Source organism: Lissotriton vulgaris, chromosome 6, assembly GCF_964263255.1.
Source record: "Lissotriton vulgaris chromosome 6, aLisVul1.2, whole genome shotgun sequence".
Lineage (NCBI taxonomy): Eukaryota > Metazoa > Chordata > Amphibia > Caudata > Salamandridae > Lissotriton > Lissotriton vulgaris.
The window spans coordinates 63,784,229-63,803,803 of NC_141694.1; the positions used below are offsets into that span (position 1 = coordinate 63,784,229).

A 19,575-nucleotide genomic window follows, 5' to 3' on the forward strand; every position below is an offset into this window, starting at 1 on the left:
GAGTCACTGTTGCTTCTGACTTACCTTATCGGGTTTGCCCGAGAACACTGAACTTTCCGTGCCCTCGGGCATTTGTGTAGATTGTGCAATTGAAGTATTTTCCTAAGAGTTTTGTTGTGTGCGTAGTACCCTGTCCTCATAAAGAGTACAGGGCTGTTGTGACTTAAAATAAATACACTGTTTATTTTCATAACACTTGTGTGGTGTCCTTTCACTTGGTGTTCAAGGGGTATATGTGATGGTATAACAGCTGGCTTAACACGCCCTCTAGAGTTTAGCCCGAAGACTGCTCGTATCCACGCTACTAGGATAGCTGGTCTAAGGTTGACTTACAACCAATCACCATAAGGGTCGTTTGGACTGATGCATAGTGATCACTAGAATAGTGAGCACTGCATATCAGGCCAACTTCTCACAGGTGTCGACCGTCTTCGGCGCCGATTTGTTCGGCTCGACTGCCATGACCTTTGTCTTCGGCGTGCCAGACTTAGTCTCGACGCCCTTGAGCTGTTTCTTCTGGTCGAGAACGCCCTATTGCTTCATCGGTGCCGACAGGTCCGAGGGCTTTGAGCCGACCAAAGCAATACGCACTTTTGGTTTCGATGGGGGCACCAGTGCTTTCACTTGCATCGAGACCGGTGTCTTCGCTTTCAGTTTCGATTTCGCAGGGTGTGGCTCAATAGCAATGTCTGTAGCCGAGCCCGAAGGCGGGCCGTAGAACCCACTGGAAGATCTTGGGTAAGGCCTAGTGGCGATCCCTCGACCTGAGCCTTTTGAAGCGTTTCGGCCCCAATGTCAGTTTGAGTTAGCTCTTCGCTCGAGTCATCTTCCATGGCCCTAAAGGCCCCGTCATCGTCTCCTACCTCGTCGACGACTTCTTCCGCGTCGAGCATTATAACGTTTGCGTCGTAGTTGTAGTCGACCTCCGACGCGGAATTCAACAGGTTCTCACTAACTTCCCGGTCAGCTCCTTCATCATCCCCGGCATCGAATATGTTCACAGGCTCCGGTGCAGTATGCTGGGCCTCCTGGCGCGCAGCGCGACGATGCAGAAGAGTCTTCTTGGATCGAAAACGGAAACAAGCCATGCAGCTGGCTTCATCATGATCCGGCGACAGACACTTGTTGCACACCGGGTGGATGTCGATGTGGGGATACTTGGAGTTGCACATAGGACATCTCTTGAACGGACTTCGTTCCATGATGGTCCGTCGATAAGGTCTTTGGCGTCGACTGGGCCTTTAGAGTCGAAAGCACGCGGCTCTCTGGAATGGGGCTCGAAACGGAGCTGGAAGAATCGGGCACCAAACGCAAGACTATACCGACTAAAAGCTAAAGGCCTTTTGGCCTTAAGAAAGTTTTATATCGATTCTGACTAGAGTGAACCAATATACATCCGAACCCAATGGCAGAAAAAAACATTCGGAGGATGGAGTCGATGCCCATGTGCACTGTAGTCCAGGGGAGGAGCCACCTATCTCGTGATACTTTGAAGACTCTTCCAGGACAACAACGTGCGATCATCCGGACCCAACACTAGGCGGCGATCTATGCACAGATATGAATTCAGCAGCCCACTTGCCTCGAACGTGGTGGTAGCGGAGAAGTAGGGGCCCGCGGAGGGAGCCCCTTTGGTAATGGAGACGGGGGTGTAACCGGCCCCTGCGGCGAGGTATACACCATGGAGTACACCGAACCCGGTGATACGCCTTTCTTTCTAGCCGGGGACGTTGGCGAACCTCCCAGAGGTATCTGGCGCCTGCTTGAGTGACTCCTGGTGCCAGACCTCCTTCCACATCTCGTCGGGGGTCGAAGAACGGCGACCAGACGGCGAGTGTCGGTCCCTCGACGGCGAGAGTCTTCTCCTAGACGTCGACCGTCTCTCCCTCAACGGCGACCTCCTTCACCTCGACGGCGATCTTCTCTTCGATCTGCAGTGTCGCCTCGACGGTGAGTGCCGACGCCGGGCCTCTCGACGTCGATCACTCGACGACGACTCAGACGAGAACGATGGCCAAATCGTCACAGGAGACCTCTAGGGCAGTCTGTTCAGTTACCTCGATGTAGATCGTCGACGTCGCTTCGACCCAGAGCCCTGGGGAGACGGGGAACCGACTGCAGTCATCCCTCTCAACGCCGTAGTCGGTGCAATCGACCCAGAAGGAGAATGGGGACGCTTGCTGGTCTTCCTGCCCCTGGGGAGCCCCCCAGAGGCCTCAGCACGGGCAGAGGAAGCCACTCCAGACCCACCATGCGCCTTCAGCCGTCTTTCTTCAAGGCCCTGAAGCCTAATCTTCTTTCTATCCTTCAGGGTCCTGCCAGAAGCCCTGACAAATGACACACTCCTCTGGGACATGGGAAGAGGGAAGGCAGAGGATCCACACCTCATGAGGATCCGATTTGGCCTTCTTCCTGGAGCACTCTGGACATTTGACAAATAATGCAGGCATATTGAAAATCAAAGAGTGCACCAAAGGATTAACAAGAAAGGCACAAAAGTACTTTAGAAAAGCACTCAAATACTTGAACAAAAGTGAAAAATCACCAATAAATCCTTGAAAAGGGAGAGCTCAATGCTCCAGGGTCCTGCTTGCAGGAGCCGGAAAAAAGAACTGAAAGTAAAAGGGACCTGCAGTGCATTCTGGGATATTGTGAAGTTCTGGAAAGTTCTCTTAAAGGCACAGTATCCTGTTTTGAGCCACATAATGGCAGCCTATGGGGCTGGTCTGTCCAGGTCTTCCTCTCTATCATTCCAGAAGGTTTTTTCTGCTGAAGCAAGGGAAATCTGGACAGACTTTGCTGTTTGTGGATTTTTGGTGGAATTTCTAGTTGAAGTACTGGACAGTGTAGCCTGGTTATATAGGCTGCATTATCGGTCTTTAATTCTCTCTTAAGTGTCTGTGCAGTTCTGCATTTTCCGACACCTTAAGAGATTATTTTTGATTGCTCCGGGGTCCACGCACATGGGCGGGACTATTCACTAGATTATGACTATACACAGAGATTCCCTACTACAGAATTTGTGTTATACAAACAGAATGATGAATATGCAAGTTTGAATTTACTTTTGAGTGGAATGCCTGGCACGTTTCTTAAAACGACCATTGCCTTAGGACATATTTATGTTTTATTTGAACAAAGATTCTAGATTTCACAAACTGCAACAGATGAAGAAGACTGCTGGGGCAAGTTGGTAGCACAATGTTTTAAAACAACTATCACCATTGCTGTGCTGAATCCAGGACGAAGACCTGAAGCACAGAGTTGCACTCTAGTTCACCGAGCCCAAGAGGTCTGTAGAAGGGATGCTGGGAAACTCAAAAAGGAAAGTTATTGACGCAGGAAGGATTCACCTGCGACGACAATGGGAGACTGGTAGACCTTTTCCATATTGGCGAGGACTTCACTGCACGTTCACCGTGCACCCAGGACCCCTCACTATCTTCGTGGACCAAGAAATCCCTGCAGGAAGACTCTCAGCGACTGCTTCGCATCCACAGCATCAAAGCATCTTCGGAATGCTGCATCAGGGCCACTCCATCGGGATGCATTACAAAGTGGATAAATAGCCTGGGACTGCTGAAGCTGCTACACCGTTGAAGGTAACTGTTCTTGAGGACCTTGCTTGTCCACCCAAGGAGCTCCCTGCTCAGAGTACTTCGAATCGACCACATTGACACTAACCTACGTTTTGATGAAAAAAGTTTCTAAGTGTCCACTTAGTTGACTTTTCCAAGGCTTGTTCAAGGCGGAGTAAAATTGCATTGATTAATCATTTCTTGTACAATCTATATCTCCAGAACCCTGTGGTAGATCTTTTTAGTTCTAGTGTCTATATTCTTATAAAAATACAGTCTATCTATTTTTATAAATTGATGTTGGATTTCTTGAGAGTTGTGTTGATTTCTCCAATTGTTTTGGTGCTTTTTAAATGCTTTGCACTTGTTCTTTTGAGTAAGTCTTGCTGCTCAGTGCAACAGCTACCCAGGATTGAGCTGAGGGTTTGACAGACTAACCCCAAGGATCCTAGAGGAGGTGGTGAATTATACGGTGGGCTGCACAACCACAGAATAGAATACACCCCATTTAATCACAATTAAGCAAAATGGTCAAAAATAAAATACAGTTATACTTGGAACCTTACTCACCCCAAAAGTAGGTAAATGCAAGCTAGAATTGCATGATCAAGTTGACTTTTATGTAAATGGGGATAACCTGGTAGTATCGTGGAGGGGTTTGAGGAGGGGAAGGGAGGGGAAGGGAAGGGAGGGGAGGGGAGGGGAGGGTATTGTGGGGATTGGGGGTATGTATTGACAGGTGAATGATCCTAGCCATAGGACCAAACGGAGGAGACTGCCTGGCATGTATTAATATCTACTAAGAGAACCGGTGCTACAGATTATAATGAGTTACCATTTGGGGGGGGGGGACATCTTCTTTAGTGTTATTAGTACAAGGTTTATACTTAACAAGAACCACACTGGACTTGTGATGCTTACTTTTGAAGAATTCGATAAAATCTTCATCACTGTCGAAGTCCATACGTGAATATTCACAGCTGGGACTGTCATTTTTAGAAGGAAAGCCAACCTGCAAATGAGAGTAGAAAGTCCCAAAATTATAAAAAGGTGGCAGTAGTATGAAAATCTTTCAACCTTAAGATGGCCAATCAGGAGCCAGTTTCAATTACCACAACACTCAAAACAAAGTAGGAATCAAAGCATGGAGGTATTTCCAAACGTGGGATACAGTAGAATTAAAAAACATAGTTCAGCTCTTGCTAACTCCTAATTTAACAAAAAGACACCTGGTCGAAGGAGTCTGAAAAAAAACACACCCAAAGAAAGCAGGCAAAACTATGAAATTCTGTAAAAAAATCATACCTTGAGCAGGTTTATTGTTGTAGCCTGAAGATACTTTGGGAACTTCGAGAGCAATACAGTATCACTAGAAAAGACTTTATGCTTTAAGAAGGTTTTCCAGGTAATCTGGGTGGAAGAACGCAGGAACTAACGAAAAAAAAAACAAGAAAATGTGTTACATCGTGAGCAGCATTGCCTCACCAAAAATGCTCCTCAATTAAGGACAGTCTGAGCAAAAATTAATGAAGTAAATGCTGTATTTTCATTTACTGTAATCACATAAATAATATTTCCATTGGCACAAATACCATCTCTTCCAAACAACTTTATTTATTAATTAAGGTATCTGAAAAGTGTTGACCTAGCCAGATGGACAATGGACCGGCATATACCTCCTGCATGACCAATCTGAATATGAAGGCGAGGTAGAAGAAAAGGCAGGGGAACTAATGCAAACATCAAGGTAGAGTATGGATAGATAGGTTGTTTTCCAAAGCATAGCAGATCAGGATTGAATATTACAGGGCTCCATAGTCTTGGTGCTTGTCAAGTGATGGCCTGATTCCAAAATTATTATTTTTTGATTTGGGAAATTCATGGTGAACGAGAGACACAATAACGGAATAAATATACCAAAGAATTCCCATGACTGCGACAGCCTCTAAAGTAAACAAATGAAAAGAACAGGATTCAGCAGTGCAGGATATCGTAGGCCACAAAGAGCAGCACATGCAGACAGGTCAGTGGAAACCTAGTGGCCAAAATGAAATCCACAAGTGTTGCAAGAATCCAAAGTAGGAAGATGAAAATTAACATTTCAACATTAATTCATTTAGGTTAATGGTAAGCAGACTGGACTACAGCATTTAGGAATCAGAAATTGCAGCAAAAATTCAGTGGTTTAACAGTGCAATGTTAAATTGAACGCTATAGTAACAGGTATGGGATGAGGGTGCAAGGCCAAGCAATATATGTAGCGAAACAAAATGCCTGATGTCTGGCCATGAAAACCGAGAAAGCTGAAAAAACAATGAATGCTGAAAACAAAAAGAAAATATAATTTGTCAAATTCACCAACCAATGGTACCGAAAGTTTTAAGTTCAGAAAAAACAGCTCTACCGCTACTATGGCAAAACAAAAACATTCTTAACTAACCATGACCAGTGGTTTCTACGTGACAAATGTAGCATTTGACCATGGCCACAATACATATAATTTGAACAGATGTATATCGTAGATTTTGTCATGAAAATGAACAGTAAAACACAGTATCTAGGTCCATTCAATGGCAAACAAGCAAATTAGGCTCCTCAGAGCATGTGCTGAATACCTTTTTAGAAATAAGATTGAGAGAACATGAGGAAGTGTGAGATGTGGAAACCGCAAAGCAGACAAAGCAACAGAGAAAGTCAGGGAAGAAACACAATGGATAAGAAAGAAGACAAAGGAAACCAGACAAGATATAACAAGCATTTGCAATGCAATAGGTCTCGCATTAGGAAAGTTTGATGTTTTGGTATTGTAAATGATATTAATTTTTATTTATGTTGTGGTGGTTGTGCGTGGTGCTGGGGCTGCGCCGAGTGAAGCTGTGGTGGTTGTGCGTGGTGCTGGGGCTGCGCCGAGTGAAGCTGTGGTGGTTGTGCGTGGTGCTGGGGCTGCGCCGAGTGAAGCTGTGGTGGTTGTGCGTGGTGCTGGGGCTGCGCCGAGTGAAGCTGTGGTGGTTGTGCGTGGTGCTGGGGCTGCGCCGAGTGAAGCTGTGGTGGTTGTGCGTGGTGCTGGGGCTGCGCCGAGTGAAGCTGTGGTGGTTGTGCGTGGTGCTGGGGCTGCGCCGAGTGAAGCTGTGGTGGTTGTGCGTGGTGCTGGGGCTGCGCCGAGTGAAGCTGTGGTGGTTGTGCGTGGTGCTGGGGCTGCGCCGAGTGAAGCTGTGGTGGTTGTGCGTGGTGCTGGGGCTGCGCCGAGTGAAGCTGTGGTGGTTGTGCGTGGTGCTGGGGCTGCGGCGAGTGAAGCTGTGGTGGTTGTGCGTGGTGCTGGGGCTGCGCCGAGTGAAGCTGTGGTGGTTGTGCGTGGTGCTGGGGCTGCGCCAAGTGAAGCTGTGGTGGTTGTGCGTGGTGCTGGGGCTGCGCCGAGTGAAGCTGTGGTGGTTGTGCGTGGTGCTGGGGCTGCGCCGAGTGAAGCTGTGGTGGTTGTGCGTGGTGCTGGGGCTGCGCCGAGTGAAGCTGTGGTGGTTGTGCGTGGTGCTGGGGCTGCGCCAAGTGATGCCGGGGCTGCGCCGAGTGATGCCGGGGCTGCGCCGAGTGATGCCGGGGCTGCGCCGAGTGATGCCGGGGCTGCGCCGAGTGATGCCGGGGCTGCGCCGAGTGATGCCGGGGCTGCGCCGAGTGATGCCGGGGCTGCGCCGAGTGATGCCGGGGCTGCGCCGAGTGATGCCGGGGCTGCGCCGAGTGATGCCGGGGCTGCGCCGAGTGATGCCGGGGCTGCGCCGAGTGATGCTGGGGCTGCGCCGAGTGATGCAGGGGCTGCGCCGAGTGATGCAGGGGTTGCGCCGAGTGATGCAGGGGTTGCGCCGAGTGATGCAGGGGTTGCGCCGAGTGATGCAGGGGTTGCGCCGAGTGATGGAGGGGTTGCGCCGAGTGATGCAGGGGTTGCGCCGAGTGATGCAGGGGTTGCGCCGAGTGATGCAGGGGTTGCGCCGAGTGATGCAGGGGTTGCGCCGAGTGATGCAGGGGTTGCGCCGAGTGATGCAGGGTTTGCGCCGAGTGATGCAGGGTTTGCGCCGAGTGATGCAGGGTTTGCGCTGAGTGATGCTGGGGTTGCAAGTGGGAAAAACAGAGTCTAACAGAGGGCAGAAGGTCAGAAAAAGCGAGTCCAACAGAGGGCAGAAGGGCAGAAAAACAAGGGGAAAAACGAGTCTAATAGGGGCAGAAAGGGACAAAAAACGAGTCTAACAGGGGCAAAAGGGCACAAAAAACGGGTCTAAGAGGGCAGAAGGGCAGAAAAACAAGGGAAAAAACGAGTCTAATAGGGGCAGAAAAGCACAACAAGCATTTACAATGCAATGGTCTCGGCAATATTATAGGTAGAGCTATTGGCTTTGCTCATTTTTATTTTGTATCCCTAAATAAATGGCATTGTCATTTATATTGGCAATAGCTTAATTGCTTGCATATGCAAAACCTATTGCATTAGCAGAGAGAGAGTGAGGTAGTGAGAGAGAGAGAGTGAGGTAGTGAAAGAGTGAGGTAGTGGGATGTTCTGAGGTAGTGAGATAGAACTAGAGTGAGGTTGTGATGTAGAGAGCTAGAGAGAGAGAGTGAGGTAGTGAAAGAGTGAAAGTGAGTTAGTGAGATAGAGAGAGAGAGAGTGAGGTAGTGAGTTAGAGAGAGAGAGAGAGCAGTTGTGAGGTAGTGAGAGTGTGCTTTGCATAAAATGTCTTCAAAGAAATCCACCATCATTCGCACGCAAAAGGAGCAGAAAAAGATTTTATTGTTAATAAAAAAAAATGGTAGTCACAAATAGAAATCCACAGACTGCTCAGCGAGTAGAATAGCTTTTTTGTGCAAAGCTTCTCTTTTTATAGCTTTTTTCCTCGCTGTGCTGCTGGTTTGCTTGGGCGTCGTCTGGCTGCTCCGCCTGACGGAATTGTCAGGTTATCTTTTATTCACGGGAGGATGAAGGGGAGAAAATACACCGGGCTGTTTAAATCAAGCCAGGCAGGGGGTCGGGCCTGCCTTTTTCACAGGCAGCGGGAATGCCAGGAATTAGAGACATCAAAACATGCAACAGAAGGAATGACAAAGTGAAAGAGGGAAAACAGTGAAAATGGAGAAAGAAAAAAAAAAGAACATGCACGAGTGAGATATTAAGGCACAAGTGTATGGGGGTGAATAAATAAAGCATGAGGTTCAATCGAGACTATGTAGTCTGCCTTCTTATTCGGCCCCTCTGATAATATTCGTAGCTCTGGCGGTGGCCTTCTGAGTCAAACTTAGAGCTCTGGCACGGATTGTTTTACAAATCAGGCACTGAGATGCAGCAAAACATCAACATGGGGAGACACCTTCTTTGAGAGACCAAGACACGGGAGATACAAACAAGGAGAATCAAATAACACAGGGAGACGCTGACATGGGGATACACTTACAAGACAGAGAACGCTCTGGGGAACCTCAGTAAAGACCCAGTACAACATTAGCAGACATAGTGAGACTCAAAACAGCACTGGGGATACTTCGAGAGTGTGAGAAGGTGGCCTGATATGCAGTGCTCACTATTCTAGTGAACACTATGTATCAGTCCAGCAACCCTTATTGATGATTGGTTGTAAGTCAACCTTATAGACCAGCTATCCTAGTAGCGTGGATACGAGCAGTCTAAGGCTAAAGACTCGAGAGGGCGTGTTAAGCCAGCTGTTATACCACATATACCCCTTGAACACCAAGTGAAAGGACACCACACAAGTGTTATGAAAATAAACAGTTATTTATTAAGAATCACAACAGCCCTGTACTCTTTATGAGGACAGGGTACTAAGCACAAACCAAAACTCTTACAAAAATACTTAAGTTAGCACAGTATATACAAATGCCCGAGGGGCACGGAAAACCATATACTTGAAAAGTGGAATGCGAAATTACTAGCAGGTAAGTACAGTACTAATAGCCTTTGGAATCGCTAGGACTTGACTATAGAATCGTTAGATTACTTCTAGGAGACCCAGGGGACTCGGGTGCAGTGTGTGCACTCTCACGCGAGATGCGGGACAAAGTCTATGGTAGCTAGAATTTGCAAAGTTAGTGTTCTCGGGCGAACCCGACCTGGTGGGAGGAAAATGAAAGTAGATTCTGACCCTTGGATAGTGAGGCTATGCTGGGGCACCGAAATGCCGAAGTTACCTAGCCCAGGGGCTGCAGCTGCATAGGACTCAAAAGGCGTCGGGAATCCTCGTTGCCGGACCAGGAGCCTGGAAGAAAGAAGTTGCTGGCAGGCGACCAGTGAAGAAAGTTCGGTGGATCCAAGCCTGGATCGATGGAAGATGACACCTGAAAGCAGAGGGGACCAAGTTCGAGACTACTAGCCAGTAGTCAGTGGGCACCAGGAGGGCACCGGATGGTAGCCACCTCGACTAGGTGAGTGGGTGACGCTGTGCTCGGAGATCTCACGGACCAGGAGGCGTTGTCGGCGACCAGGATGGAGGATCGAGCTGTCCCACGAAGATAGAAGCTGTCGGCGTCGCTGGACCCAGGATTGGGCAACAAAGCCTTGGCAAATTCAAGCCCACGCGGTGGACCTAAAATGGCGTCTGGAGTGGACCAGGAGGGTCCGGGGTGCCTCTCTTGAAGAAGGAAGCAAGGGCCAGTCTGGAGCAACCAGACCAGCAGCAGTGATGTCGTCGGGCGTCGTTCAGAAGGCCACAAGCCAGCCGGCTAGTAGCCAAACAACGCGGTGCACAGCAAACAGCAGAAGGGCCCCACGCAGATCGTGGAGATGCAGGGAGGCTGACCTTGGGTGCTGGAGCTGCGCAGGGTCGGGGCTTCTCGGACCCCAAAGCACTCACCCGTGGAGGACACGGTGGGCTTGTTGTAAAGATGTCGTGCAGTCTTGGCGATCGTCGGTCCCTCGAGGTCTCGTCGCACTCACGGTTCTCAGCTTTGCTGTAGAGGTGAGTAGAGGTCAGAGGTGCCAGGGAAGCCGGGTCTCGTCGAGCTGGGTCGTCGGATTTGTGATGAAGGACTTGCAGCAGACCGCAGTGTTCTTTAGGATGGTGCCTGCGGATGCAGGGTGACTACTCCTTAGCCACAAGGGAGAATCTTGATGAAGAAATCTTGAAGTCCTTTCGCAGAAAGTCGTGTCTTGATTCCAAAGATGATCTAATTTGAACAGGGGGCCCGCTCCCATCTTTATACTAAAAAAGGGGGCTGACCCGGTGACTAGGTCCTGCCTATGGGTGGGACCAGGAGGGGGGTGGTTACACCCCTCTCCCCTGCCGGACTTCCCCAGGCCAGGGGCTGGTGTGCCCCTGGAACTGGTTCTGACTGGCCTATGCGTAGTGAGCACCGGGGTGCCACTCCGCAGTCACCTTCCTGAAAAGCCCTGCCTACCCAGGATACACAAAACCATGTCTGGGACGGTGCTAGCACCGCCCCTGACAGGAAACCCTTTGTCCAGGCTCCCCTCGCTGGAAGGACTCCCAGCTGCAGGGGGTCAGACTCGTGTCTGTGGTGGCAGCATCCATTTTGTGGAGCTGAGGCTTCGTTTAACTTTAACCGGGGTTCACAGTTACATACATGTCGTGTCCCTCTAGAAGGGTGGAATGCTAACCCCGTCGCCAGAATTGGCGAGGGGTTAGTATTCCAATTCGTATGACACCTTACTCGACATGTTTTGATAAAGCAATACCAAAGATAGCATTTAACCGCGAGGATTATAATGCACTTAAGAGTATATGGTATGCGATATCATGGAACAGCTATTAGGACTTGGTTCCGCAAGCTGCAGACAGGCTCAGCTCATGCCAGAGCACCATCTCACACGATTCCAAGCACTCTGCCTTCAGGATTGTTAAGGCCTGCCATAGGAGTGACTGATAGGAATCTGTGTGTCCATTTTAGGGTTAGGTATAGGTATACTACACCTACAGCAAAGGGTGATTACACGACTTTGCCCCAGCTGTCATGCAGCCAGTTGTGTCAAATTTAGGAGGCCAGCCAGGGGTGGCATAATACATGCTGCAGCCCCTGGCAGCCCTGGGTACACCCATGCCCTGAGTTACAGGGTCTGATAGGGTGGCCCAGTACCAATTGGAAATGTACCTAGGGTACATGGAATCCATTTTAAAGAGAGAGCAGTAGGCCTGGGGTCCTGATTGGCAGGGTCCCAGGTCGACTATGTCCAAAACCAGCTAAAACACAGGGCAAAAAGTTGGGGGCAACCATAGTCAGGAGGTACCTTCCTACAGAGAGGACATGGGGGCGTCATGAGATGAAAGCACTGGAGAGAAACACAGGATGTCACCAAGTACCCGATTACGTGCCAGGTGTAGCAGAATTTCTGGGTGAAATACACACCATCCAATCACAATAGGCCTTGAGCTTCTACATCCAGATGTTCCAGGTGAGGGGACACCGGACATATTTTACTGGTTCGAAAATTCTTCTTGTAAAATGACGTGGATTTGGAAGCACGCGGAGCCAGGCATGGATGCAGGGTCCCGTCTGACCCTTCCTATAGCTTGACGAGGGAGCATGGAATGCCCCCCTACCCGCCCGCCACTGCCTGTCGTGGACATCGTCCGCATCGCCCACCCTGCACCACATCCACCGCTCCCAGTTACCACCTGTAACAAGCGAGTGGTAAACGTAAGCAGTAATACTCATGGGATTAGGGAATGCCTGACACAATTTCACATGGAAAATCATGGTCCGCACTGTTAATTCTCAATCCACGGGGATTCACTTGTAATTAGCGCTGTGTTACCACACAGCGCTGGTGAGGTGTTACCACACAGTACCAGTGTTTACAGGAAACTAGTTTGCACTCTAGGGTCATTTTCATCCTCATGTTACCAGGTCAAATGTAGACATGGAAACAGGGAAACTAAAAGGACCAGGGATACTGGAAGACTGGGACGAGGCAAACACAGACCAAGGGAGATATATACGAAGGGACACATGGGGGACACCGAGCATGCAGTGAGACACGGGCTCGGGAGGACACTGAAGAGACGTGGAATACAGAGGAGACTAAGACATGGGGTGCCATGGACGCTAGAAGAGACTGCAAATCAAAAGTCCGCCCCGAGCACACTGTGTGCTCGGGACGGACTTTTGATAGAATGAAATAATCATTAATACAATACTTTAAACACGTCACAATACGATTCATTTACCAAGTTCAAGTCCTTTCCTCTGTTTTTAATTTGAATTCTGGAGTCTGTCACACATGGAATACTTCTATGCACGGTCTTGATTTGGCTTTTAAAGACAGTTACAGAGGTATAGATCTGGGCTGGCATCAGGCTTACCTGGCTAGCGCCTTGTTTGGGGGCCGGTGGGCGCCTCTCGCGCTGCTCGCCTTCATTGCTGCTGGTTCCCCCTCATGCTGCGGCCAGCGACGAATATGCTACTTACTAGTATGCATCTGTTCTTGGCATGTAGGGCTGCTGACATTCATATCTGTGCATAGATCGCCGCCTAGTGTTGGGTCCGGATGATTGCACATTGTTGTCCTGGAAGAGTCTTCGAAGTATCACGAGATAGGTGGCTCCTCCCCTGGACTACAGTGCGCATGGGCATCGACTCCATCCCCAGATTGTTTTTAGCCATTGTGGCCAAGATGGATTGAAACTCAGTGAATGGTGACCATGCCATGAGTATATATGTGAATACTGCAGCTGCTACAGGCGCCGGGGAGGAGGGCAGGCGATATGAATGTCAGCAGCCCTACATGCCAAGAACAGATGCATACTAGTAAGTAGCATATTCGGTTCGAGGCATGTGGGCTGCTGAATTCATATCTGTGCATAGAATACATAGCAGTCCCTCCATTAACGGCGGCCGCCCGTGCCAGCTGCAGCAGTTTGGAAAAGTGTCTTGAGAACAGCCTGCCCTACAACTGCCTGCTGTTTGGAGTGCACATCAACACAGTAATGCTTAGTAAATGTGTGTGTGGTAGACCATGTGGCTGCTCTACATATGTCCTCTAAGGGAATGTTTCCAAGGAAAGCCATAGAGGCCCCCAACTTCCTGGTGGAGTGGGCTCTTGGTGGAATGGTAAGAGTGCGTTTTGCTTTTGCATAGCAGATTTGGATACATTTAACGATCCACCTAGCAATACCAGCCTTGGAAATAGGGTTACCTTTGTGCTGTGGCGCAAAGGCGACAAAGAGTTGTTTAGTCTTTCTAAAATCCTTGGTCCTATCAATGTAATACAATAGGGCCCGCTTAACGTCAAGGGTGTGGAGCATCCGCTCCGCCAGGGACTCAGGATTTTGAAAGAAAACAGGTAATTTGATTGTTTGGTTGATGTGGAACTGAGACACAACCTTGGGCAGGAACTTAGGGTTAGTGCGGAGCACCACCCTGTTGGAATGAATTTGGATAAATGGCTCTTGGATTGTGAGGGCTTGCAATTCACTGACCCTCCGTAGCGATGTAAGTGCTACGAGGAAAGCCACTTTCCACGTCAAGAACTGAATCTCGCAGGAATGCAGTGGTTCAAAGGGAGGACCCATCAGTCTGGTAAGAACCACATTGAGGTTCCACTCAGGAGCTGGTGGAGTCCGTGGCGGAATGACTCGTTTGAGGCCTTCCAAAAAAGTTTTGATCGCAGGCACCTTGAAGAGCGAAAGGTGTTGTCTATTTTGGAGATACGCGGCCATCGCCGACAGATGAATGCGAATGGAAGTATAGGCCAGATTACACTTGTATAGATGGAACAGGTAACAGATGATGTCTTGAATGGAAGCATCAAGCGGGTTAATGTTGTGGTTTGCACAATAAATGGCAAACCGCTTCCATTTTGCCGCGTAGCAGGCTCTAGTTGTAGGCTTCCTTGCCTCCCGAATGAGGTCCATGCAATTGGGAGGTAAGTTTAGGTAGCCAAACTCTAGGACTTCAGGAGCCAGATCGCCAGGTTGAGCTGTTGCGGATCTGGGTGCTGAATGTCGCCATGGCTCTGCGTCAAAAGGCTGGGTGTGAGACGTAGCCTCTGATGCGGTACCACGGACAGTTCCAGAAACGTGGTGTACCATGGTTGACGAGCCCATGTTGGAGCAACCAGGATGAGAGTCATCGAGTGTTGCCTGAGTTTGCGTGCCACCAGCGGTATCAGTGGTGCTGGGGGAAAAGCGTAAGCAAATTTGCCTGACCAGTTCATCCATATCGCATTGCCCTGCGACAGTGGGTGTGGGAATCTGGCGATGAAGCTTTGGCATTTTGCGTTCTCCTGAGTGGCGAACAGGTCGATCTCTGGATGACCCCACCTTTGGAAGTACGGCTGGAGTACTGATGGATGTATCTCCCACTCGTGCATTTGGTGGCTGTGCCTGCTGAGCAGGTCCGCCATCTGATTGTCTTTGCCTGGGAGATGCTCCGCCATGAGGAAAATGTTCCTCTGAATGGCCCACTTCCACATGCTCTGAGCCAGATGAGACAGCTGCGGAGAGTGGGTGCCTCCCTGCTTCTGAATGTAGTACATCGCCGTCATTTTGTCCGTCCGGATCAACACGACCTTGTTGCATAGATGCACTTTGAAGGCCTTTAGTGCCATGAAGATTGCCATCAGTTCCAGAACATTGATGTGCATCTTCCCCTGTTGCTGCGTCCATAGTCCCTGGGAGAAGTTGGCCCGATATGCAGTGTTCACTATTCTAGCGACCACTATGCATCGGTCCAAACGACCCTTATGGTGATTGGTTGTAAGTCAACCTTAGACCAGCTATCCTAGTAGCGTGGATACGAGCAGTCTTCGGGCTAAACTCTAGAGGGCGTGTTAAGCCAGCTGTTATACCATCACATACCCCTTGAACACCAAGTGAAAGGACACCACACAAGTATTATGAAAATAAACAGTGTATTTATTAGAATCACAACAGCCCTGTACTCTTTATGAGGACAGGGTACTAAGCACACAACGAAACTCTTAGGAAAATACTTCAAGTGCACAATCAATACAAGTGCCCGAGGGCAAGGAAAGTTTAGTGGTCTCGGGCGGACCCGATAAGGCAAGTCGGAAGCGAGGGACTCGGGACCCTTAAGTAAGGAGGCTATGCGGGCACCGAAATGCCGAAGTTACCTAGCCACAAGGGCTGCGGCTGCACAAGTCTTACAGGCGTCGGGGGTCTTCGCTGACGAGCCAGGAGCCGGAAGGAAGGAGTTGCTGGCTGGCGACCAGTGGAGAATAGTTTGTAGAGATCCAAGCCTGGATCAGAGATAGATGACACCTGAAAGCAGAGGGGACCAAGTTCGTACTACTAGCCAGTAGTCAGAGGGTACCAGGAGGGCACCGGATGATCGTCACCTCGACTAGGTGAGTGGGCGACGCTAGGCTCGGCAGTCTCACGGACCAGGAGGCGTTGTCGGCGACCAGGATGGAGGTGCGAGCTGTCCCACGAAGGTTGATGCTGTCGGCGTCGCTGGGCCCAGGATTGGGGCAACAAGCCTTGGCAGATTTCAGGGCCACGTGGTGGGCCTAAAATGGCGTCTTGAGTGGACCAGGAGGGTCCGGGGTGCTCCTCTCGCAGAAGGGAGAAAAGGCTAGTCTGGAGCAACCAGACCAGCAACGTTGGTTGTCGTTCGTCGTCAAAGAGTCACAAGCCAGCGGCTAGTGATCGGACAACGTGCTGAACAGCAAAGCAGAAGGGCCCCACGCAGATCGTGGTGATGCTGGGAGACTGCACTTCGGTGCTGGAGCTGCTCAGGGTCGGGGCTTCTCGGACCCCAGAGCACTCACCAGAGGATTCCTTCGGTGGTTGTGCTGGTTAAGAAAGCGTGCAGGTTTTGATGATGGCCGGTCCCTCGAGGTCTCGTCGCACCCATAGATCTCAGCTGAGCTGACGATGTGGGTAGAGGTCAGAGGTGCCAGGGAAGCCGGTTCTCGTCGAGCTGGGTCGTCGGATTCCTGAGGAAGGACTTGCAGCAAACCGCAGAGTTCTTAGATGGTGCCTGCGGATGCAGGGTGACTACTCCTTAGCCACAAGGGAGAAATCTTGAGAAGAGTCTTGAATGTCCTTTCGTAGAAAGTAGTTCATGATTCAAAGATGATCTAATTTGGAAGGGTCCCCGCTCGGGCCTTTATCCTAAAGAAAGGGGTGGGTACATGACTAGGTCCCGCCCTAGGGGTGGGACCAGGAAGGGGGGTAGTTACACCCCTCTCCCTTGCCGGACTTTCCCCAGGTCAGGGGCTACGCGCCCCTGGAACTGGTTCTAGCCGGCAGATGCGTAGTGAGCACCGGGGTGCCACTCCGCAGTCACCTTCTTGTAAAGCCCTGCCTACCCAGGATACACAAAACCCTGTCTGGGATGGTGCGAACACCGCCCCGGACAGGAAACCCTTTGTCCAACCTCTCCTCGCTGGAAGGACTCCCAGCAGCAGGAGGTCAGACTCGTGTCTGTGGTGGCAGCGTCCATTTTGTGGAGCTGAGGCTTCAGTTAACTTTAACCGGGGTTCACAGTTACGTACATGTCGTGTCCCTCTAGAAGGGTGGAATGCTAACCTTGTCGCCAGCATTGGTGAGGGGGCAGCATCCCGATTCGTATGGCACCTTACTCGACATGTCTTGATAACGCTATACCGAAGTTACTGATATAGTACGCGTTATCATGGAACAGCCATTGGGTCTTGGTTCCGCAAGCTGCAACCGGGCTCGGCTCGTGCCAGAGCCCAATTCACACGATTCCACGCACTCTGCCTTCAGGATTGTCAAGGCCTGCCATAGGAGTGACTGATAGGAACTCGGGTGTCCATTTTAGGGTTAGATATAGGAATACTATACCTACAGCAACGAGCGAGTACGCCACGTTGCCCCAGCTGTCGCGCAGCCAGTTGTGTCAGATTTAGATGGCCATCCAGGGGTGGCATAATACATGCTTCAGCCCCTGGTAGGCCCTGGGTACACCGATGCCCTGAGTTACAGGGTCTGACAGGGTGGCCCAGTTCCAATTGGGTAATGCACCTAAGGTACACACATCAATTTAGCGAGAGAACAGCTAGGCTCTGGGTCTGATTAGCAGGCCTACAGCCCGAGAAAGTCGTAAACCAGTGAAACAAAAGCAAAAAGTCTGGGTGATCATAGGAAGATACCCACCTTTGATGGGTTGAAGCAAGGCTGTGTGCTGGCTCCCCACCTCTTCAATTTATTCATGGCAGATTTAACATCAAGGCTCGATTTGGTCAATGCCCATCCGCCTCGGCTGGGCACGCTTCGTGTAACCCACCTATCTTACGCCGATGATGTGGTCCTATTAAGCCAGACACGAAATGGCCTGCATCGGCTACTACAGGAGCTGACCCGCTACACAAAAGAGAATATGATAGAAATAAATTGCGCGAAAACTAAAACCATGGTCATAACCCGACGCCATAAACCGCCACAAACATTTACCATAGACAATGTCAAACTTGAAGCGGTGGGAAGTTACAAGTATCTCGGAATACTGCTGGATAAGCGTCTTAACTTCCAGGCACAGTTCACCAGCATGGAAAAGAAGGGCATGGCCCTAATGCACGCCTTCATGAGCTTAGCTACTGAACTCAAGGGTCCTTTGGTCTCGCCACTGCTAACAATAATGAAAGCCAAACTTATTCCCACGATAGCTTACGGGAGCATACTGCACCACGGCAAGAGTGCACAACTTTTGGATAAGGTGCAAATGAGAATTTATAAGCGCATCTTTGCACTACCAAGTGAAGCATCCCCGGCGCAGGTAAGACTGGAACTGGGCCTGAAATCTCAAGTGCTACTGAGTAAGTATGAGACCATAAAATTCTGGTATAATGTCTGGATGCACCAAGAGATCATGATCTATCGTGCTATGTGGGAAACCATCATCAAATGTCCAAATTCAAATTATGCCAAGTACCTCAAAATTTCATTGGAAACAACAAACCTGATTGAACTCTGGGAAACCAAGCTCCAAGTACCTTTATTCAAACAGGTGGTCAGGAAGGCAGCCATCAAACACTCATTGTTGGATGACAAAATAGCTTTCAGTCTCAGGTCACATGCCTGGATGACTATCCAATCATACAAAAAACTAGTGCCGGCACACTACCTGGATCTGACCTTCTCGCCTTATATCAAACATAAATATCTTAATATAAGGCTGGGTAGTTTGCCAACCAACGCCGAGCGTCCTAAGTGGAAGCCCCAAGAAAGCGAAGGGTGTGGGCTATGCGGTGCAGCAAGGCAAGACTTTATCCACCTAATTTGCATCTGCCCGGCTCTCATAGAGGAACGTCGGAATTGGTTGAAAGCCAAGTTCAAGCAGTTTGGAACACGTACCTGTAGATCTGCGATTATAAAAACATTATGCACCACAGACCCCCAATTTATATGTAGATCAATCAAATTTATCGAACATTGAGAAAAAACAAAGATCATAGGCAAAATCTTGAACATGGAAATTGTTATTCTTTACCCCAGAAAGACACTTGTTTTTATCACCAATTCTAAATTTTATTATTCTCACATCAGTGTGTTTTTAGTATATTATCATATCTGTATTTTTGTAATGGTTTTAATTAACAATACAATAAAGTTTCTTCTTCAGTTCAGTCCATAGGATTGCAGATCCTACTCTCCTACAGTCCCTGCACAGTGTATTGGAGTACATGTGCTCCCCATCCTTGGAGAGAAGCGTCCGTTGTCAGGATAATCTGTGGCACAGGCTCCTGAAACGGTCGGCCCTTGCAAAGGTTTTGTGGATTCCACCAATGCAGAGAGTTGTACGCCCGACCGCTCACCAACACTAGGTCTTTCAACTGGTTGTGAGCCTGAGTCCACTGACGTGCCAAGCACTCCTGAAGCGGACGCATATGTAGTCTCGCTCGCCGGACATAGGACGGTGCCTTGGGGGTATGTTGGGTGGAGTGGATGTGAGCTCCAGACAATAACCGAATTGGACAAGTGTTCTGACCCACCTGTCCGTGGTGATGGACTTCCACACGGGCAGGAACTGCTGGAGTCTCCCCCCGACCGGTGTTGCGTGGTCG

The 19,575-nt window shown here is 49.7% G+C and overlaps 1 protein-coding gene across 1 annotated transcript in view; it reads right to left on the minus strand.

Moving 5' to 3' along the window:
• The window catches only part of LOC147706789 (exportin-5-like), a 1,247,062-nt gene that overhangs the window by 1,006,997 nt on the left and 220,490 nt on the right, over positions 1–19,575 (minus strand). The window contains exons 10-11 of the mRNA XM_086925922.1: positions 4,884–5,009; positions 4,500–4,590 (exon numbers count right to left, since the gene is read on the minus strand). Coding sequence (XP_086782048.1) covers positions 4,500–4,590; positions 4,884–5,009 — 217 coding nt within the window. The remainder of the gene's footprint in view (positions 1–4,499; positions 4,591–4,883; positions 5,010–19,575) is intronic.